This window comes from Ictalurus punctatus, chromosome 7 (assembly GCF_001660625.3).
Source record: "Ictalurus punctatus breed USDA103 chromosome 7, Coco_2.0, whole genome shotgun sequence".
Lineage (NCBI taxonomy): Eukaryota > Metazoa > Chordata > Actinopteri > Siluriformes > Ictaluridae > Ictalurus > Ictalurus punctatus.
In genome coordinates, this window is record NC_030422.2 from 7,326,211 (window position 1) to 7,350,099 (window position 23,889).

At 41.5% G+C, this 23,889-nt stretch overlaps 1 protein-coding gene across 6 annotated transcripts in view; it reads right to left on the reverse strand.

Annotated features, from left to right (window-relative positions):
* Positions 1-23,889, reverse strand: part of smarcd3b (SWI/SNF related, matrix associated, actin dependent regulator of chromatin, subfamily d, member 3b) — a 47,252-nt gene that overhangs the window by 13,771 nt on the left and 9,592 nt on the right. For 2 of the 6 annotated variants that reach the window (XM_017472959.3, XM_017472958.3), the window contains exons 1-2: positions 14,441-14,657; positions 3,718-3,923 (exon numbers count right to left, since the gene is read on the reverse strand). In XM_017472959.3, the coding sequence (XP_017328448.1) occupies positions 3,718-3,923; positions 14,441-14,518 (284 nt within the window). In that variant the 5' untranslated portion in view covers positions 14,519-14,657. Of the gene's footprint in view, positions 1-3,717; positions 3,924-4,012; positions 4,126-14,440; positions 14,658-23,889 lie in introns of those variants that run through there. The other 4 variants (XM_017472963.3, XM_017472962.3, XM_017472961.3 and 1 more) reach the window with 3 other exon arrangements.

Below are 23,889 nucleotides of genomic sequence, written 5' to 3' on the forward strand. Positions count from 1 at the left end.
GGTTATTAATACTTATGCAAGTGAGTAACATGCTCCATGTTTTAGGAGAAGATTCCACAGGAACTGCCCACTCAGCACTTTAGAAGCTCTACGATCACAAAGTTATGACGACGTCTCGGTGGAAGTTCTTTTAGAGGTCGACGGGTCGTTTCCTTGTGATTTTATGAACACGGCTGAAAGAAACGCCGATATTTGTGACAGTGTCGTCTCGTCTCCACCGTCATTCTGCTGTTACAATCGATTCTCAACAGTTATGTAATATCATTAGCTAGTTTATGCGCACAATGTGTCTTGGTCAAAAGACCAAGTGAGTGTGAGTGGATCAATGGGACTGAGGGAGTATAAGTAGGGAAGAAGAGGGAGAAAAGGTAAGACAGACAGAGTGAGTCAGCTGAAAAGTAATCAAATAACAGCCACTATAGTCTCAATATTAACAGATACCCTACAATGATTACGCCAGCTGGAAAAAGAACATGAATCACAAGAGAAGACACGGAGACGGTTCCACAAAACACTAAACTATCCACGGGAGACTGATATCGGCAAACTGGAGGGATGAAGAAAATATTTCGGAAGGACAATATTCTACCGTGGACGGCAAGAGATCTAGTAGTATCGAGTCGAGGAAGGTTTTCGGTTTAGCTTTGAAAGAAGAGGTCAAAGATCAAATGCAGCAGAGAGTCCAAGACATTGGAGGTCATGAAACTTAATGTGACAGGATGTCTATATATCCCGTCACTAACCTTATGACTACTCACAATTATAACTTCTTCATGGACATGTGGTTGACTGTTCAAATATTTAACTTTATTAATTCAGTTAGTTATCCTTTATACAAAACAGGTTAACAACTACAGCAGTGAAAAATGTCACTGTTTTCGAACCAAGTCGTTCAATACAGTATGGGATAATTATTACCCAACAATGAGTTTATTTATTTATTTTTTTATAATTCTTTGTGGGAGTTAGGAATACTGCTCCATATGAAACCCAGGCAGACTATTGAGAGTTTATTCTTTCTTTAAAAAACAAACAAACAAACAAAAAAAAAACATCATGGATGGCTAAGAAGACATTCGAGGTTTTGACTACGCTTATGGGTTAGCATGAGGTTAGCATGAAACGACTGCTGTCTCATACTATGCTTATGGGTTATGACTAAGCTTATGGGTTAGCATACTATGCTTATGGATTATGGGTTGTAACTATGCTTATGGGTTAGCATGAGGTTAGCATGAAACGACTGCTGTCTCATACTATGCTTATGGGTTAGCATACTATGCTTATGGGTTATGGGTTGTGACTATGCTTATGGGTTAGCATACTATGCTTATGGGTTATGACTATGCTTATGGGTTATGGGTTGTGACTATGCTTATGGGTTATGGGTTGTGACTATGCTTATGGGTTAGCATACTATGCTTATGGGTTAGCATACTATGCTTATGGGTTAGCATACTATGCTTATGGGTTATGACTATGCTTATGGGTTATGGGTTGTGACTAAGCTTATGGGTTAGCATACTATGCTTATGGGTTAGCATACTATGCTTATGGGTTATGGGTTGTGACTAAGCTTATGGGTTAGCATACTATGCTTATGGGTTAGCATACTATGCTTATGGGTTATAACTATGCTTATGGGTTATGGGTTGTGACTATGCTTATGGGTTAGCATACTATGCTTATGGGTTATGACTATGCTTATGGGTTATGGGTTGTGACTATGCTTATGGGTTATGGGTTGTGACTATGCTTATGGGTTAGCATACTATGCTTATGGGTTAGCATACTATGCTTATGGGTTAGCATACTATGCTTATGGGTTATGACTATGCTTATGGGTTATGGGTTGTGACTAAGCTTATGGGTTAGCATACTATGCTTATGGGTTAGCATACTATGCTTATGGGTTAGCATACTATGCTTATGGGTTATGGGTTGTGACTAAGCTTATGGGTTAGCATACTATGCTTATGGGTTAGCATACTATGCTTATGGGTTATGGGTTGTGACTAAGCTTATGGGTTAGCATACTATGCTTATGGGTTAGCATACTATGCTTATGGGTTATAACTATGCTTATGGGTTAGCATGAGGCTAGCATGAAACGACTGCTGTCTCATACTATGCTTATGGGTTAGCATACTATGCTTATGGGTTATGGGTTAGCATGAGGTTAGCATGAAACGACTGCTGTCTCATACTATGCTTATGGGTTATGGGTTGTGACTACGCTTATGGGTTAGCATACTATGCTTATGGGTTAGCATACTATGCTTATGGGTTAGCATACTATGCTTATGGGTTATGGGTTGTAACTATGCTTATGGGTTAGCATGAGGTTAGCATGAAATGACTGCTGTCTCATACTATGCTTATGGGTTAGCATACTATGCTTATGGGTTAGGGGTTGTGACTATGCTTATGGGTTAGCATACTATGCTTATGGGTTAGGGGTTGTGACTATGCTTATGGGTTAGCATACTATGCTTATGGGTTATGGGTTAGCATGAGGTTAGCATGAAACGACTGCTGTCTCATACTATGCTTATGGGTTATGGGTTAGCATGAGGTTAGCATGAAACGACTGCTGTCTCATACTATGCTTATGGGTTAGCATACTATGCTTATGAGTTATGGGTTGTGACTACGTTTATGGGTTAGCATGAGGTTAGCATGAGGTTAGCATGAAACGACTGCTGTCTCATACGGTTTTCCAGGTACCGATCATTAAACTGCGCACTGTTACTATTCTAACAGCAGTTTCAGTCACTCTCATTATTGAACACTGACTTCTATGAGCCTGTGTGAGAGGAGATGTGATTAAAAAAAGGAAATACTACTTGGACAAAACTAGCTAGCTATGCTAGGCACCACGCTAACGAAATATCTACTCAGTCTAACGCGGGTTAGCCTTGTCAGACACAAACAGCTGAAAACGGTCGGCCACGGTTAAGTTTCCCACTAGAAATAAATAAACAAACAAACAAATAAATAAATAAAATGAGATTTTTTGCCAAGGTTAAGCATAATATATTAAAAAGTGAAAGCTCTACACACTGAGTATCCCTCTCCTAACATCTCTCCCCAAACCTACGGCCATTTATTTAGAAAAATACTTAACTTTAGACCTTCTTGAGATACATGCTATCAGGAAGCAGGTTGGGAAAAAGGGGGGAAAAAAAAAGAAGGACAAAGCCATGCAAGCTATAGCCATGTCAGTAAACGCCATTGGCAGTCTACAGCACATAATTCAACCTATAAATCAAGTTAAATGATGACCACTGACGCTTTCGGGTTGTTGCTTTTCTAACATTAGATGCTGTTTTAGCAACAAAGTCGTTCGTGCTGTCTCGGATCCGACTGTTGTTAGAACGTAGCACAGACTATTATGACTACTCAAGAGGGTAGACGTAGCTGCACGCTGGATCCTGAAATCTGTGCATGTTCTACAAGAACGTACTTGCATGGATATGTTGGTACTAATAACTGCATATTAAACTGCAGTCGAACTAAATGCACGATTATTTCCAGGTCACCTGCGAATAAGCCTTCGCTGTCTTACACCGGCAGACACAGGAACATGCTTGAGCCGTTGCTGTAGTAACGGCTTTCTTCTCTGCAGTCTTGGTAACAACCATGCACTTGTCGCCATAGAGACATCTCTCGGGGTGTCTCAGATAATGCCAAACTTATTTAACTTATGACACTCACTTCCTGTTTCTGTTCTGTACCGCTTGCTGCTGTTGCTGCTGCTGTTGCATGTGTTGTTGAGAGGGGGCGGGCCTTTTGCGGTTGGTCTCCATTGGCGGATTGGTGAGCCCAGGGCGAACAGTAGAGTTTCCTCCGTACGGTGGGCCTGGAGGACCCATTGGCGCCCCCTGATGGGGCATCCGTGGTCCTGATGGCATACCGGGACGCTACAGAGAGGGAAGAAATATGTGATGAGAGACAGCAAGGAAAATAAAATTGATGACGTGTCATACCGACATCCTTACAGTGTACTGACCCGAGACTGCAAGCTACGGCTGCCGAGACACACGAAGCATCAGCAGTACGGTGGTGGCGCGCTTCGAGACAGGTTGTGTCGATCACATGTTTATGTATAAAATACGCAGGCTTGGGGAGTTACGTAATCAGGATACAAAAAACTGATCATCTGTAATCCGCTAGAGTTACGTCATGAAACAAAGTAATCAGATTACAGGTACAATTTGTAAAAAAAAAAAAAAAAAAGGGAATACTATCAGGATTACATTTTTTCCCCCCATTTAAAACCAAAGAAATGAATCTTTTGACATAATATACACAGCTGCTTGATTATAGTTCTGGTTCTCTCTTCCCAGTCATGACTCACAGGAGCAACCTCCTGGTGCATGTGCAAGTAAATTTGACGCAAATTTGGTAGAAATTAACACAGACTGTTCTCTATAATGTTTTAGTCAGGGTGACCATACAATACGTCCTCTTTTTCAGACCTTAAAAAAGCGTCTAAATTTGAGAGAATGTCTGGGATTCGGGTTTAATTTCATTATGATGTGTTTATGGTCTTATACTGCGTCATGTGCGCGCATGTTTGCACTGCTTTACCCCCTCGCTGTAAGTCCCGCCTTCTCACACACCGATTGGTCAGTTATAAAAGACTCGCAGCAACTATTGGCCAAATTCCTGCCTCTCAAGCGTTAGCCCACTCTCAGCGCGAGTGTGAAGGTGAAGCGCTGGTGTATACACACTTAAACAGTTGCACGACAACAGCGGCCAACGACAGCTGTCCCAAGTCGAAACGACGCCCATGACCATATAAGGTCGTTTTTAATTTCATATCATCACATTATTGCTTCATATTACATGATCATTCAAAAGGTGTAAATGATGGCAGAAGGTTCACGTCACACTCTAAATAAAAGTATTTTAGATCATGCTGCTTTTCTCTTGACTTTATTTACACGTGACCTTGAAGTAATCCAAAAGTAATCAGATTACATTACGTTCATATTGTGATCAGGTTAATGATGACAGACTTTTTTTTTTTTTTCCATGAAGTAATTTGTAACTGTAACGGAATACATTTTTAAAGTAATCCTCCTAACCCTGAAAATACCTTAGTAGATATGTGCGCTCAGCGTCCGGAGTTTCTGTCAACTGTCTGCTTCATACCAATACTCAGTGTCAGATTAGCGCATTCGCAATTTCCTTTCTTACTCGAAAAACCCTTCCGTTAGCAAAGGTTTCCGCAAATATGAGGTTCGTTATATATTCTTGTGTTGAGGGAATGGATCTCGCAGCTGCTAACACCACCCAATGACAATAACCCATGAACTTCTAGCAGATACCATTAAAAGGCAACGGTCTATCGTTAAAACAAAGCGAGTACTGTTCTCCTGCACAGCTGAACACATAAAGAGCCAAGTAACATAAAGTAAAAAGGGTCTTAACACCAATCCACCTGTGTCAGCCACTCAGCTAGGAACAGCTGGTGTGCGTGTGGGTCGGTGTAAATGTATGAAACAGCCCGCGCCTCAAAGGTTCTCTTTGTGCAATTGAATTTAGTCGGAACTAATTTCATATATTCGTAAAGACAGGAAGTCTGAGGCTGGACTGACTTCCTTCAGGGCTATTCACTGTTCGAATTCGATTCTTGCATGGGATAAAATGCCTACTTACAAGACGTATATTGGATTTAACCCAGTCGTTCAGTCAAGCTAATTTTTTTTTTTTTGCTTTCAGTTCCCAGGTACAAGTTTTATTGACAGATTCCTGTTAAAAACCGCTAGCAACAACAAAACGTCAAGACTACACTTGACCATGATGGTAGTATAGGCTACTATCTGGTGAACTTTTAGAATAACCCAGTAATTTGGCAGTTAAGAGATAACAACGTACAATCCCCCAGCATACAATTCTTTTTCTCAGCCTTTGCACGGGAAATAAGGTCGACATAGTGCACACACTTTTCTATTGTACGGACGTTGTCAACTCCAGAACTCCCCCTTTTCCCTCTTTCAATCTTCGCAATGTCTTACAATACACGGTGCCCGAAAAGTCTCAATACATAGAGCAAATTTACACTATTTAGAACAATTTCTTCCTTTTTTTTTTTTTTAAGTTCACATTAGATTTTTTTTTCCCAGATAGCCTTTAAAATGCACCCATTATGGTTTTTCCAGATATTCCCATTCATGTAGTGTGTATATAGAGCTGTTTGTGAATCTCAAACGTCTGCGCAGTTTCAAACATCAAAGCGCACGACAAACGGAGTTATCGACTCGTAAAAGAACGAACCGATTCTGAACGGCCGAAACGATTCGTCGGTGATTCCAGACTTTACTTCCTGTACTGACCTACGTAGGTTTGTAACAAAAAGCCCCGCCTCCGGTCTTCATCGGCTGCGCGTGAACAACGTGTACTTTGCCCCATCCTCAGACACTACAGTTGTAGCTGCATCCTGAAACTATAAACAAATTTAATCACTGAGAAACATCCTGTGCTTGCCATGACGGTTCGGGTCGATCTTCTATCGGAACCGAGGCTCAAATCGACAAGGTAAAAGCGACGACGTTATTACGGAGCTGAAATTTAGACGTGGCAACGGGCCTTTCCTTTCCGACACGCACTGTAAGCGGTAGACCAATCGCAACAGACTGGGCCATCTGACCAATCAGAGCAGAGTACGCTCTCTGAAAAGAGGAATTTAGAGTGAACGGATCCCTGGGCGAATCGTTTGCGACACTGAGAAAGACAAGTGACGCAATGTAAACGATGAGAAAATTTTATTTATTTATTTATTTATTTTAACCTTGAATGCAGATAAACCTATTATATGAGACCTCTAAAACTAAATTGCGCACGTTTAATTTAGCAAATAGGGGCGCTTTAAGAACGCCTCTGACAAAAGAAGAACGTATTGAAATCGTCCTCGTGGCCGGAGCGGGAAGCTTTCGCAAGGCTGCCATGGACTTTAACAGGAAACGCGGCGAGCACATCACACACACACACGACACCGCTGCCAAACCTATTCACAAATTCAAAAAGTCTGGAAGTGTTGCGGACCGACCGAGACGTGGACGTCCACGAACATCCACTGACGAAGACGCGACCGACGTGGTCCTGGTAAACCTAGTCCCCTACTGTATACATGGAGACTTTTGGGACGCCCCGTGGAGTCGACACACTGTCTGCACTTACACTTTGCCTTTGTTTGCAGAAATTGATTAGATTCAGTTGTGTTTTGTTTTTTTTTTGCTCTAAAACCACGATCTTGGTGGATGTGGAGTATTTTTAAACTTGCCCAATTTGACATAAAACCTGTCCTGTCCACAGCTCCTACTCGGAGTATGAGGCAACCCGATTCCTTCCCCTGTTGTTGTCTATTAGTGCGTGCTGCAGTACCTATTCTGTGCAATAACAACTTCTGCAAATAATATCTGTCAAATAGCAACATTAAAAAAAAAAGTCACTTAAAAGATGTTATTAGTATTTTAAAAAAAAATGCATCTATTGAATGACTGATATACGGTATATGGTAACCTACGCACAGACCACTTCTCAAAACCGTTACCCTGTTACAGCAGGTGACAACAACCCACCATGCCGTCTGAGCGGATACGATCAGAGTGCAGTCGTAATATCTAGAACGTAATAACGGACTGCATTTGAAATACCATCTTAGGACCTCTTCGATTTCAAGGTCCATCACCTCTCTTGAACCACAAATATCCACAGAATCACAAGTAGTCCATAAAAATGGAAAGCATCACGTCCTGCAATCAACTCGACCCTCACGAACATCTATTTTACCATTCAAGGCATTGCTTTGGTGCTACAAGGTGAAGGACTGCTGCTTTCACCCTGTGGCCTTAATGTGGGAAAGGACTGTTCTCTTTAGCTATGCAGGAAGTGTTCCCATTGAACCCTGGGAGTGAAGGAATGTGCTCTGAATGTACGAGTGTCACCCTTCTCTCCTCATCTTAAAGCCTGGGTTTGAGGTTGCGGTCATAACGTTAGCACCTGGGTGGCGATCGCAGACACCGAAGTGACGACAAGGTGACAGCGGTGACACTTTTTTCGCGTGAGCCGTTCCTTTGGCGACACGCTGAGTCCTGTTCCTCTTTCAATCTGTTTCAAAATGTGTTGCTTTGTGTGCAGTACAGTGCGGGGGTGAGTGTGGATTTTTTTTTATTTATTTATTTATTTTTTTATCTTCTTCTGGAATCTAGCAAGCTTCTGGACTCTACACTGTTGCAAAATATGAGCAAATGAAGCAGTATATCGTCGTTTCTCATCAAAGCAGTTTGCTTAGGGTGGAAGAGTGCAGTAGAGATCTCTTAGGGACAAATCAGTACGATAGTTCGCTATCTCACAAAAACAATCATTATTCTAGATCATTTTGCATCGGATGGTGAGGATATCTGTATCTGCTGTTGCCGTCTGATCGGCAGCCAGCTGTCGCCGTCACTCATAGCTTCGGAGCAGGTGTCTGATCTTTCTGGTCACCGCAGTGCTGCTTTTATTATCCGTTTCAAACGAAGATCGACGACCAGACTAAGACCCTGTCTGCACGAGTGCGTTTTCGTCTTTCTCTACGGTTACGCCTGTCGCCTACACTACTCCGGCGTTTTTCCCCGACCCTCGAAAACGGAGACTTCTGGAAATGCCGACGACCCCGTTTCAGTTTGAAAACTCCGCGCTCGCGCTTCAGTGTAAACGGACCGAAATGAAGACTTTTTGAAAAGAAGGCGTGGCTTCACCCACATTCCTTCCCTGATTGGTCAAGCCCCCATCACATGAACATTATGCTACCTCGATCGCAACAACACGGAGACTGGACCGCAAGCTTTGCTGGCTTTGTTGTCGTTCTTATCGGCCATTGTGCAGTTAAATTCTGTATTTTATAACACTGCAGCTGTCTACGTGCGAGAGGCGAGCTATGATTAGAGCGATCGCCGACAAATCTCATTTCAAGTGGCGTAAGCCCTACATGGAACACCGGTTTGTTGTGCCTGCTGTCGACTAGCGACCAACTTCCTGTTTACACTTGTATGCGCATGCCCAGTGTGCATGGATGATCATGTGACGTGGGTATTCGGTCGTGTAGTGTGGACGGACATCGTTTCTGAAACGCCAGTGTGGACGAGGATCGTTTTAGTTTTCAAACACCGTTTTAAATCTAGCGTAAACAGGGCCTAAGCTAGGAATAATCCCGCTAGCTAAATGGAGAAAATAAACAGTTAGGGCCTTCTGTCGAAACATTGACTACGTTTACATGGACAGCAGTGATCTAATTACTGACCTTACTCTAAGTAAGACAATATTCTGATTTAAGGTGTTTACATGAGTCGCTTTTAGAATACTCCTTTCATGTTCCCGTTTTACGTGTTATAGAACATAGATGGATTAACGGCACACGTCATTACGTCACCGCGCCACGCCGTCCGACGTTCCCTCCAGAATTTCATGTATCGACGTACAGTTGGTCTTCGTTATGGAACCGTATACAGTTTTGGGTGTTTTTATAAAAAACTTTTACGAACGCTTCAAGTGCGGTTAATTATTTGTCGTGCCGTACGTGCAAATAGACGACTGCTTGAAGCCGTGGGCTGCGTCCCAAACCGCGTACTTACCGCCTATATAGTAGCCGAGATACATGTACTTGGTCTACAACAGGCCTATAGTAGCAGGCGAGTATGCGGATTGGGACGCAGCCGTGCTCTCTCGTTTGCCGTAAGACGGTCGAGCGCTGCCGTGTGTGTACGTGTCCTGTCGCAAAATGCGGTGAAGACTCCCACACGAGGTTAATAGTGTGATTAAGGTGTGTACATGTCTGTAATACACCTCGATAATGCGACTAACACAGGAATACTCCACACGTCTTAATTCCATTTGTGTTTACTTCGAGTGTGACTTTACTCGGATTAAGGTCATTAAAAATGGCTGTTTACATGCTAGCTTCTTAATCAGAGTACCGTCTTAATCCTTAACATCTTAACATCGGATTATTGTCGTTCGTGTAAACGTACTGATTCTCTCATAACTGGAACAAGAGTTCGACCTTAGTATCACTCACATACACATACCTACAGTACTGTGCAAACGTTTTACGTACCCTATTTTTGTTTAGTACAAAAACTTGCTTATATATTTTTGATTTTATGATTTCTACATTATCAATGTCGGTACAAAAAAAACAAAACAAAAAAAAAACAACATCTTAGATTCCCAAACATTAGTTTTCCTGTCAGTAAAGAAAACAGCTTCTTACAAAAAAAAAAAAAAAAGACACACTTTTCAGACAAAAATAAATAAATAAAATAATCACAATGAAGTCTGCTGGGATTTGCTGCGAAAATAAGACGCGAGTGCGACAGTCAAAGTCTCCAGAAGAGCCGTGTCTGGTTCTCCGAGACGCTCAATAACACGTACAGCTTATAAAACCGCACTACCCGAGACTACCTTTTTTAATTTTTTTTTTGCCGCACCAAATATCGACTTTGTTTTGTTTACTACCGTTTAATGTACTATTTTTTTAAAAAACGTAGAAACATTTCACTATTTTGAAATATTATCTCCGATCTATAAACTTTTGCACAGGCCTGTATATACACGCTCCGAGCTCCATGCAGTGTTTAGACCATTTGAATCTAACCCTGGTGCATGCTGTATATAAGAACCATTTCAGGGACCTTTATTTTGAAGAGTGTACAGCTAGGTCACACTGCTAGGTCCTTTAAGCACGTGAAAACGTGAAACGTGATGGATGAGATAGTGATTAGTGCGAGAACTGATATTCCACACAGACACACATTGTTGTTTATCGCAGCATCCAAAACGCTCCTCTGCTTCAGGCCTTTCGGTCCACGGTACGTACGTTTTCCCGTGAAGTTCGACGCGTCCGTGTTTGACTAAGTGCGTGTCAATCCTTATGCTTCATAGAACTGAAACGTGACCTGCCTTAATCCTCCGTTCTTAATGAAAACTGCACTGTAATGCAGTTCCAGGCAATCCAGTACCGAATACAAGCGCTCTCACCCGCAAGTAGCGTTAAATACATGACACTTCTGAAGACTTTCATAAAGAGCGTCCTTCGTGGGTTCTTCGGGTCGACCTTCCGGAATAGTTCCTATTCGGAATGTTTAATGAAATTGAAATTCTCTTTTGTACCACTTGCACGGTCTTGAGGAAAGTTTCCTACGAGATCGGACATCATCGTCGAAACCTTTCAAGAATGCACGAATTCACGCTGTAGTTGAACAACAAAAAAAAAACAAACAAAAAAAAAATCGGTTCCAGACATTCCAATGAATGAATGAATAAATAAATAAATAAATCATCTGTGATAATTGAGTTGAGCTGGATGGAAGAGGGAGGAATATGGGTTCATTTCAACTCTTTCCCTCGCTAGCTCGTCGGAGAGCCGCAGTGTGGATTTGAACTTCAGAACGACTGACAGCATTCGTGCTGTCAATCAACTGAATGACAGGCTGCTGCTCTTGAATCCAAGCGATAAACAACTTCCAGCCTCCAGCATGGTGATGTCTACTGCGAGACTTCCCGTTTTTGTCGTTATTCTAAGAACTGAGCTGATGGCTATTTAAACGTACGTCGCTCGTGGCGGGTCGCGTCTCTTTCCGCCCGAATGCCACGGAGCCGAACAAACGGAACAGACGTCGAGCCCGAATCTCGCCCGGGTCCGAGCCGAATGTTGCGATCGCATATATATATTGAGAAGAAAAACGACAGATCCATAGTAGCTTGCTGGTTAACCTCTGATTCACAGATGCCGAATTCTCGCCTTTCTATCAGTCATATGAATAAACACATTAGTGGAATGAACGGAGAATACGCTCTAAAATGGAAACGGATCAAATACACATAGGAACAGAAGATGCATTGCTTTGCCAGAAAGGTTCGCAGGGTATTCGTTTGAGACTAGAGGTGTGCAACAAAACAAGATGGACGTGACCATGAGGCGCTGCACGATGCAATTTAGCATCCATTCGTTCCTCCTTAGTAACTTCCTGGTCAGGGACTAGAGGGTGTACGTACATTAGGCTACTAGTTTGTTTAGATTTTGGAAAAATAGAACCGTACACCCCTTGTCTTACTTTATATGTGCAAGGACACGGTCACTATCCAAAACCCCCAAATCTAAGCAGGTAAATACAATTCGTTCTGAAATGTATTCTCGTCGCGCAACAGATAAAAACGCCCGAACGCTAACGAAGCCGATTCGAGTATACACCCGTAATGGAGCCACGGTGCTCTTGTAGTGTTAGGTCTAAATGAAGGGGAACGCCTGCTACCAGCAGAGTGAAATGACCCCCAGGTCATCTTTATTTATCCACCGAGTTAAACAGTGAAGGCCGGTCTGTCATTAACCGACACTCTGTGTGTATCTACTCTGAGAAAGAGAAAGCGAGAGAACAACTATCCCCGTCTGTGACGACTAATGCTTTAGATAAAAGACTTCCAACGACATCTAGGCAATCAAAACAAAGCAGCTGTGACAGGAGGGCATTTTGGTAGGATAAACAGAATGAGGTAAAAGCCAGCCATGAATACACTGGGTTACAGCCCAAAAACAAGCAATGATCTACACACTGCTTTTTTTGTTTTGTTTAGAAATCGAAACCACATCATTATTGGACATGAGATTTCACCAATAACAGATTATTATATATATATGTATATATACCCCCCCCCCCCCCCCCCCCCCGCCGGAACTAAAACAGGCCGCTCTTTTCTATTCACGCTAGATTCTATTCAAATCATCTCTCCGTTGCGAACCTTGATACGCACACACTGTTCCTCACCTTGGAAACAAGGCTAAGCCTCCACATTCTTCCAACTCCAAACATTTTCATCCAAAGTGGAGATAGCAACAATAGCGCGCCGGTGAATTTGCTTACAACCGGATGAAAAGAGAAGGGCTTCAATATGGTGGTGTGATTATAGATCTTCGAGAGAGTGCTCGGTGAGATCCAGTGCATATGGATAAAAGATACGTGGGCAGCGGAGATAAAGGTGAGAGTGTTCGAGCGTCGGCAAAAGGCGGACGGCGAGCTTCGGGAGGAGGACAGGAGAGGCGATGGGACGAGCGGAAAAACATTTGGCCAGGAAGAACGAGAGCCTCGTCAAGGTTAATTAGTCTGCAGAGACGTATGCAATTGTTTCCATCGTTCATCAACCGAACTCAGCTTTTAGTTCGCCTCGGTCCTCACTGCCCGCTGCCTACACACTTGAAGGCTTTATTATACAGTCAGGGACAGAGATATTGTATATTACTATATGGCTTGCAAAAAGTAATGGCTGATTAAATTAAATAGCCCCGGAACTCAACAGATCAGCTCCGGAGAGTTATTCGCGCATCTACAGAAGCTTTTAACAGCAAAACCACAACATTGCTGGCAACAGACGACACACGGAACTCGCCACACGCTAAAATGTAATCGCTAAAAGCATCTGAAATCCAACCAAAAAAGGACAAATGAGGACTGTTTCTACTGGAGGAAGAAAAAAAAAAAAAAAAAAAAAAAAAAAAAAAAAAAAAAGCGAATCCAGTCTGAATCTAAACTGGTTGAAAGGTTGTGTTGTAAAAAAAAAAAAAAAAAAAAAAAACCTAAATAAAAACAAAAAAAAACTGCACTTCCTCTAAAAGTCTGAATTAAAAACAGTGCCCTATGGTCGTTGTTTAATAATATGCCAAAAAAATTAAAAAAAAAATTAAAAAGTAGACCTGACGTGTTTTACGGCTACGGTTCAGACGCGTCAGGTCTGATACAGAACGCCTGCAAACGATTTCATTCTAGAACAGTTTTATCTTCCTCGCTAGACAAAGCACCGGCTATCATAAATAAACGATTGCACGGATAAGACGTCGGGATATGAACAAAGCCCCGCAGAGTCGCTCTGAAGTCAGATCTTCCATCTAATCCAAGTCGATTCAGAAAGTAATCAAGTTCCAAGCCGACGCGTGACAGAAAAATCCCGCGACGTGTCCGTTTACTATGCGTGAGATTTCTGAATACGTACGGCAGACCCTTAAATGTCATTCGTGCGGCCGTTCGTGTGGTCGGAAGAGTTAAAATAAGGTCAAGCCCTCATGTAGGCTGAAGGAAAGCGTTGTTCTGAATGGAATCGCTCCTCATTTCGAGCTCTGCATCCGTCCTTTATTGACTAAAGGCTAGCTCTTGCCTTTCCCCCCCTTTTTTCACGGCTCGCTCTTACATTTCTGTACACAGACGCACGCTCGCCTCGCTCGTTTCCCTCGACTTCCCTTTCTCTGTGCTTTAAAAAGAAAGAGCGGCGTGTAACTGGGAGCCCGAGGACTGGAAATAACCTTCACATGAACGGCTATCCCAGCTATTACACACACATAAACGGCTGTCTCTGCATTCTCTCTCTCACACACACACACACACACACACACACACACACTCACCACTCCATGGACGAGGAACTCGAACAGTTTGCTCTTGGTGGCTTTGCGTGCCCCTCCAGCCGTCTCCTCTGAAGCCATTTCCCTACAGCTCCACTCTCCGCTCCCTCGCTCTGCCTCTCCTCCGTCTCTCCTCCTATTTCTTTTGTCTTTCCCTCTCTCCCTCAGCACTCTTCCTCTTCACCCTCCGTTCACCTCCTCGCCCCCCTCCCTCCCTCCCTCCCTCCCTCCTCCTCCACCTTCCCTGCTCCTCACTTCCTTAGCTTTCTGCCCTCCTCTTCTTAACTCCTGCTCCTCTCAGGTTCTCCTCCTCTGTTAAGTTGGAACATGCGCGCTCTCTCATACACACACACACACACACACACACACACACACACTCGTGCTTGGTTGAGTTGTCTTTCACTGGCCCGGCTCATAGGGAACATGGGGGGTTGAGAGTTGGGGGTCTTTTAGGGGGGTTCCTGCCGGCCTACCATGCCTGCCCCAAATACCCCCACCCTCTCCGCCTCCCCCCACATACACACACTCTCTCTCGCCCTATCATAGACTCCAGCAGCTGCTGCATTCCATCAGCTATGATAAGGGAACCCTGCTGTGGTGTTCTTTACTGCTAGTCAGCTTGGTCTCACACACACACACACACACACACACACACACACACCACAGACTCATGTAGTTCATTCAGTTCAATATTTGACTCCTTCACATGCTGCTCATTTAACGAACACTATTAAAAGGCAAGAGCAGAATTGGAGACAATTATTGCTTATATTCCTCATTTAATGATATAACATTTGATGGCCTTACTATAAGAGGTGTGATACCACTGCGCAGTGGATTACTTTCTTATAGCGGCACGTCCCAGCGCTCGCTATTCCAGCGATGTGTCAACAATTCCAATTTTGAATCTATTAATGAATGACACTTCGTTTACACATATTATTAACGTCGTGGAACATCCGAGACACGAGCCAGTTCCCGTCATCACTTCCGTGTTAGCGGTTACAAATGGTCAAACCCCAAAGAAAAACACCCCCTTAATCCCTAAATACCGAGCGGGAATTACTAGTCGGAAAGTCCGGAAGGTCTCAGCGAGACTGAGTTCGGCATCGTAGTCAAAATGGCTGCTCACAGCATCAGCAGCGCGCAAAGTTAGCACTTCTTTACTTTTAAATGAGTTACGCTGATCAAATCAACATACAGATAGATCAGCTTGTTGGATCTTTAACGCTGAATACAGAGTTCACTGGTTGAGAACATGAGGAGGTAGAATGACATTCATTTTTATACGCTAGCTTTAGATTTGCTACGTTGCTGCTCACAACAGACAGGCGTAGAGGTGTGTGGAGGATTCGCTATACTATACTATACTATACTATACTATACTATACTATACTATACTATACTATTCCCTGTGAATGAGCTGTTAGTATAGAACCAATAAAATATTCCAACAACCGCATTGACGTAAACCTATTACGAGCCTGAGCCGTGTAACAGTAAGAGCTGAGGACTTTAAACAGTGATGCGTGTTCGGTAATTTGTATCCCAAAATGTATTAAAGAACCGATTGACAAAATAATCAAATAATTCTGAAATATGATTATCACTGCCGATAAAATGTACTTACATTAGTGTTTTACACTATTACTCCAGGTAACGTAGATCAATATGTTGAGCTGCTAATGCTAAGACGAGTCTTCTCAACCCCTTTTAACTTTGAACCCTCAGGTCAGATTTATTTGGCGCAATCCGTTTATGAACTATTTAAACATCAGGCTAATTATTTAAAACGATACAGTATTTGGGATATGTACTGGTGTCGATTCAGCTTTTTATTCCTGAATTTTTGCACACTTAGAATATATACACGTTTATTAATATCAGATTAAGACCACGTTAGTAGATTCTAGAGTTCGACCGATAGTGGGTTTTACCGATACCGATAACCAAGTTGGGCCGCATCTGCCGATAACCGATCAATCAACCGATGGTTTTTTTAAAAGTGATACTGAATGAAAACACTACACTCAAAGTAAAATATCGCAACGGAAATAAACCGTACTGACTGTACCATGAAAATGTAACTGTACTTTTTAAAAACGAAATGCATATATAAATATGAATATGTATTAACTGTTAATAAATATTAATGTCAATAAAAGATATACATCCAAACTGAATCAAAACGTAACACTCCAAACAACAAATAAACAAATCAGGGACGTCCAAATTCAATCTAAAAACACTTCAAATAGCACAACAAAATTAGTCGGCGGTAGTTTTTATTTCACCTCTAGAGGCCGCCCTCGTGCTGTATAATGACTGCGGACTCATCTCAGCCGCTGCAGCGACGGACGCAACCGGGAAAAACTATCGGTGTGGATTTTTGCAGATAACCGATAGTTCCAAAAATCAAGTCAGTCATCGGTGCGGATTAATCGGCAAAACCGATCGATCGGTCGACCTCTAGTTGATTCCCGTACACGTTTTTATAGGCCTGCTTGTTTTTGAGTTAGCCGAGTCCACGCAAATCTGGACACCAAACTGGATAATGACTAAGAATTCAAAAATAAATCGAATAACGTGATGGACTGTGATTTCCGCCATTTTAACAAATGATAAAAATCACAAATCCCCTGTCTAAGCTTCACTGACCCCACTTTCAGAATCATTAGAAGACTGCATGTAGCTTCTTTATACTGTAAATCGAAATGTAAAAATATACATAGCTAATTTAGGTAAGTTTATGAGCATTACCCACAATTTCTCTCTCTCCAACCCCCGCACCCCGGTTATTTCTTCTAAATATACATGTAGTTTTGTGTGGCCCACAGTCAAAGGAACCGGAGGCGGGATATTCTGAGAATGGAGGAGATCTGATGCTGGAATGTGGCTAGTGGAGTTGTTACCATTTAACACTCATGTGGTAGGAGTTTTTACTTGGCTAAAACACAGTGTATCCATTTTCCCAGTCCTGCACTAATAGCCATGCGGAACAGTATAATGACGAGAGCAGAAGTATGAACTCCGAGGAGCGCGCAGCTCCAGACACATTTTCATAGCCCTGTCGGTCATTAACTCGAACGTGATGACATTTTACAATCTTATTGCACCCTTCACACGTCTTTAACCACACTGAATTATTCATGCGTGCATTTGAATGTTTCATTGCTGTTCGCTTTTTAACTGGTGCAGAGAGGTCTCGCTCTCTCTCTCGTCAGTGTTAGACGTCAGACATGTAATGATATCGGTTATGAGTAATGATGTAAGAATACAACTCGCTGCATTTCACACATGGTGTAATATTACTACTGTTACTATGTTACCACCTTCATCTTTAGACCCATAGTCTGTTAGTCGAAATTCATCTGCCGTGCTGACAGGGGCACTAAAGCAGTTCAGCTGTTCCTTTACCCTCGATAACTATTCACCCTATTCTGATTCATACTAGACCTAGTAAAATGATCATTATAGTGTACATACACAGTTACTGACTAGCCCATTTGTTCCTATACTCAATTCGTCAGCCCTTCTCTACTCCATCTGTTAATAGCAAATCAACACCACTGACCAGATGTGATTTGGGTCTCAGTACATCAGTAACACTAAAATGGTAGTGTACATGGTGCTGAAAAGACTATCAGCCACAGTGGCATTGGTGAAATTTTTGCTAGCTAGCAAAACATGGTCATCGCAGTACAGCTACCCAGCTAACTTAACTCACATTTATTGTGATTCTAACGAATTATTTTGGTTTTCAGGCCCATATGTAGTAGTTATTGGACCGTATTTTTTGTCAGTATTGTGAGACATGGAAAAAAATCATGGACGTCATGTGTTGAATGGAGTTGTTATATTAGCAAGTAGCTGACTGGGTAAGTAAGATAGCTATACACAATAACAAGATCAATTAGCGATATCAGTTATACTGCACTTAAGTCACAGAAACATCATCATCATCATCATCATCATCATGAGCAAGAGAACAAGAAGTGATGTGTGCTAGTTTTTTGGTTCTTGCTAACAGAAAATGATGCGTGCTAATATAGCATGGCTTCCAATTTTTCGCGTGTGTATTCATGGCACTTTTCTGTAAATTGAAAGAAATCGTGAAACGAGTTTGTATAAACCCAAATATGAATGAACACCAACCTTTTTCATTATTGAAAAGTACATCTGATACAACAACTGTATGTAAATGCATTAAAAAAGTGTGCAGAATTTTTCCATGTGGTTATTGCGACATTTTTTTTTGTCTGACTTGAAATATGACAGACAAAAAATAAATAAATAAATAAAATTAAAAAAATAAAACACGATTGTTTGGTGGTTAGTGGTCTTTGACACATCTCCCATAACTCTCTGCTAATGCTTTACCATGAGACTCAGCCCATTTGCTGGGGAGAATTAATGAACTGATCTGTAAGCAAGAGATGGAAAGCTGGAGTTCGACTCAACAGCGCCATCTGTTGAAAAGGAAGCGACTTACAAGAAAAGAAATGCAGACTGAATCTTCGGCTATGATACAGGTATCTCATACTGGATTTTAACTAGTTGCTTATTGTGGAAGATATATAGTAAAGGAAGATAAAACATAATATATCATCTTTAAAATGTAATTCAAGTGTACACTGTACATACATATAAAGCGTATAGAATACATTCTTAGTTTAATCACCTTAAAAATTCATGTCAAAATTTCTTGTCTTTTCTTTGTCTAATAAGACTATATTAAAGTAGGTATGATATCGTTCATATAGAAAACTACTGCACAGCATATAAGATATATAGTTCATTATTCAAAACTGACCGTTACCTTGATTAGAATTGTTATATATACACACACACACACGTATATAAAAATACATTAACCGCTAGTGCACATTCTCTCAGACTGTAGGATAATATTCAAGTTTATTCTGTACATGCTACACATCTTTGCAGATTGCACACACTGCAGAGTTGTATGTTCATTTTTTTTTTAATCTCATCTTATCGATCATATTGGATTTGTTCTTTATCATTTCCCCCCATGTACCTGTCTAATTTCACTGCGTTGTTTACGTTCAGTTTGTGTTACTGCCATAGTCAGATTCCTTGTAGGTGAAATTTGACTTGGCCAATAAAATTCATTCTGATTCTGAAAAGACCTAGCTCTCTGAAATATATATTATATATATATATATAAAATTAGCTGATACACAGATGGAGACCAGCTCCTACAAAAGGGCTGATTGTGGATGTGTCGTGTGTCTCAGTACCCCCTGCCGGTTCCCCTCAGTCTCTCTCTCACCCATTGACTGGAAGGATTGGGGGGGTGGGGATTTAGAACCCAAGCTGCAGTGCTTCATCCATCCTGCAGAGGTCTGTACATGAGCCAGTCTAATTCCTTAATTTTTCAGACCTTTTCAATAAGAAAATACCCTAAGGCAGTGATCACCAACCCTCTTCCTTGAGCTCTACCTTCCTGCAGGTTTCAACACCAACCAAAATCTAACACACCTGTTTCACTTGATTAAAAAAAAAAGGCAATGATTTGATGGTCACGATTATGGTTGGAGCTAAAGTCTTCAGGAAGGTAGATCTCCAGGAACAAGGCTGGTGACCACTGCCCTAAAGGCTAAATTTAGCTAGCTTCCATCCTCTAATGATGATAAGATGATAAACAAGGAAGCGGCATAACCCATGAGCATCTAGAGTTTAGTCCGGTTGCATATAATGAGCTCTAGACCACAGGTTTCCCAACCCTGGTCCTTCCTGGAGAGTCTAGCTCCATCCCTAATCAAACATTCCTGATAAATCCCCAGGATTACTCGAAAATTACAGGCAGGTGTGTTTAGCAATTTCGTGAGTAGACTAACTAACTAGCTCCCTAAATGAACAAATCACTTCAAAAAGCTTTCACTGATGGTAACTAAATGACATCGTTTGTGTGACAGAACGGCAAATTAGAAGAAATAAGCAAGCATTCTTTTAGCAGCTAACAAGCTAACGTTATCGATCAAATCTGTGCATTTGAGTAAATTAGAGCTGGATCGATGTACAAGTTCACATACTACTCATTAACACCGCGATAAGCGTTAGCCTGATCGTCACCTCTCCTCAGCTACAATGTCGTATTATGAATTGCAGTCTGACTGAAAGTCGAGGGTTCCACTGGGAAAAGTGAAGGGAGGAGGAGCACAGAAAAAGGAGGCGGGGCTTATGATTGAAGAGGATGCAGGAGGCATTTTCGCTTCAGCTGGGGGTTACAATCAGCCGTCATGTTTTAAATCATTCAAATGATGTAAATGATAACGTCCAATGAATAGGAAAGTCTATTTTCAGACGCCCTCCACTAATATTGGCACCCTTGGTAAATATGAGCAAAGAGGGCTGGGGAAAATCAAAAACCTTTTGATCTTTTGTTAAACAAATTCACAAAAACACTCTGCTCTCGTGGATATCAATCAATTGCAAACACAACACAGGTTTATTTTTTTTTTTTTTTAAATAGCTTTGTTAGGTGTGCAAACATTATTAACACCTTTTTAGTCAATACATTGTGCTACCTCCCTTTACCAGAATCTCTCCAGATCCTTGATATTTTTCTATGGGGTTCAGGTCAGGGGACTGGGATGGTCAGGGCAGGACCTTGATTTTGCGGTCAGTAAACCATTTTTGTGTTGATTTTGATGATGTTTTGGATCATTGTCCTGCTGGAAGATCCAACCACGGCCCATTTGAATCTTTCTGGCAGAGGCAGTCAGGTTTTCATTTAATATCTGTTAATATTTAAAAGAGTCCATGATGCCATGTATCCTAACAAAATGTCCAGGTCCTCTGGCAGAAAAACAGCCCAAAACATTAAAGATCCTCCTCCATATTTAACCGTGGACATGAGGGACTTTTCCATATGGCTACCTCTCTGTGCTCCAAAACCACCTCTGTGTTTATTACCAAAAAGCTCTATTCTGGTTTCATCTGACCACAGAACCCGATCCCATGTGAAGTTCCAGTAGTGTCTGCACACTGAAGACGCTCGAGTTTGTTTTTGGATGAGAGTAGACGCTTTTTTCTTGAAACCCGTCCAAACAGCTTGTGGTGATGTCGGTGACTTCAGATTGTAGTTTTGGAGACATTCTGACCCAAGACACAACTAACTTCTGCAATTCTCCAGCTGTGATCCTTGGAGATGTTTTGGCCACTCGAACCGTCCTCTTCACAGCATGTTGAGGCGATCTAGACACGCGTCCAATTCCAGGTTGATTCATAACATTTCCAGTCGACTGGATCTTCTTAATTATTGCCCTGATGGTGGAAATGGGCATTTTCAATGCTTGTACTATTTTCTTATATCCACTTCCCATTTTGTGAAGCTCAACAACCTTTTTCCGCACATCACAGCTATATTCCTCGCTCTTACCCATTGTTATGAATGACTAAAGTAATTTTATGAATAAAAGATCAAAAGGTTAAATAATGAAGACATTTTTTCACAGACTTCTTTGCTCATATTTACTCAGGGTGCCAATATTACTGGAGGGCACTGTATCTACTGTGTATATATATATATATATATATATATATATATATATATATATATATATATATATATATATATATATAAAAAAAAGCATTTTATATATATATATATATATATATATATATATATATATATATATATATATAAAAGCATTTTATATATATATATATATATATATATATATATATATATATATATATATATATATATATATATATATATATATATATATATATATATAAAAGCAGGCGCAGGCATGAGTAAGCATTACGTATAGTGCAGGCTAAAGGCTATATTAGGACTGATAGTTAAAAGTTCCTAAATTGGATTTTGAACCATTAGGTGGTGTATGGACAGCACAGACCAACTAAGGAGTTCGACAGGGCATTAACACACTGCAGAGTTAACGTAAGCATTAGGCGTCTTTCCTTTTTTTTTTTTTTTTACAGAAATGGTGCTAGCCATTGTGTTTTTTTTATGCTTAAGAAATGGCTCACATGACATGCACACTTATAACAATAACTTATCACTCTTCTCTTTCCTACCTAGTATCAGAAAACTAACGTGCCCAGCTCTCTCAATGAGATTTATTATCCGTACTGAAGATGAAATAAAGACTGGTTTAACCGTGGTGATGAAGAGATCGCTTAATATTCACTGTAGCTTTGGAGGCAGTCAATGCCTGTGTGACTTCACTCCATGCGGCGGCACAGTTCAAGTAGGACGTCGCATTGTGCAAAAGTGAAAGCCCCCGAAATACCCACGTTACTATTTTCCGTGCAATATCATAACACTGGCAAGGAAATATGTCCTATTCCTGTTAGAAATCTCCTTATATTCGCACGTTCCCAAGACACTTTGTCCTCCATGTTGGAGGATTTTCCTCACTGTTGAGAACCGCCCTCGGCTGCGATTGAAAAAATGCCGACGAAAGCGTTTTTAAGGATTCCCGTCGTAAGGATCGGATGTAGGAATGTGCACCAGAGGTTGTAGTACCCTTAAAGAGTAGGTATTAATCAGAAATAAATAACACTGACATGCATTCGAATCGGACCAGAGAACGTCCAAACAGTAGCAATAAACCCACCAGAAGATGCACGAAGGAATACGCCGAAAAGAAAAACATCAGCTGTATAGACGTGTTTGGTTACTAACAAGTGAGATGTTGAAATGCAGAAAAACATTCGTTATTTATTTATTTTTTAATTTTTTAACGTGCCTATGACGTTTGCACTTTTATGAACGTAACGTCCTTTTAAAAGATTCTTCTGTCGTTCACTCACTCAGTCTGAATCCTTCACCAGTGGCGCTCTGACTGTAATCAGATCAGCATCACACAAATCCAACTTTTCTACTCATCCCCTGTAAAAGCCAGAATCGTTTGACGTTCAAAGTGCGGTATATTTCCTTAATTTTTTCTTTTCTTTAGAAGCACCAGCGTCTGTACATAACCAGTGAACATTCATTTACCGTGTGTTAAAAGGTCACCCGGGATCTTTATGCATTAACGATAAGTCACTGCGCTGACGCCATCCACCTCCAGCTCGCTCGCTTTTACTGCATGGGGTGGATGAATGGGATATTGAGTGTTTCCGCTCATAAAAATGGGTCAGCCGCAGCGAAAGCCAGACAGTCTGTCTCAGAAACGATCAACAAGCTGTGCTGCAAGTGGAACCCTCCCAATGTCTCCCCTTCCCAACCTACACATTAAAGCTAGATCATCTTATCAGCAAAGACATTTCCTGTTCGGCGTGATGACGGGTAATATCCACGACAACCTCCGTAGTGCCGTTTAACAACATGTCAGTGTCATGATTTCCCCTTGCAGCGAAGCTGGCAGCTCGAGCGCTAAAATGCGAACTCGTTTACAAAATGGCGCCATCCCTGCGCCGCTCCGGTGATTGGCCGTAAGTTTAGGAAGCGC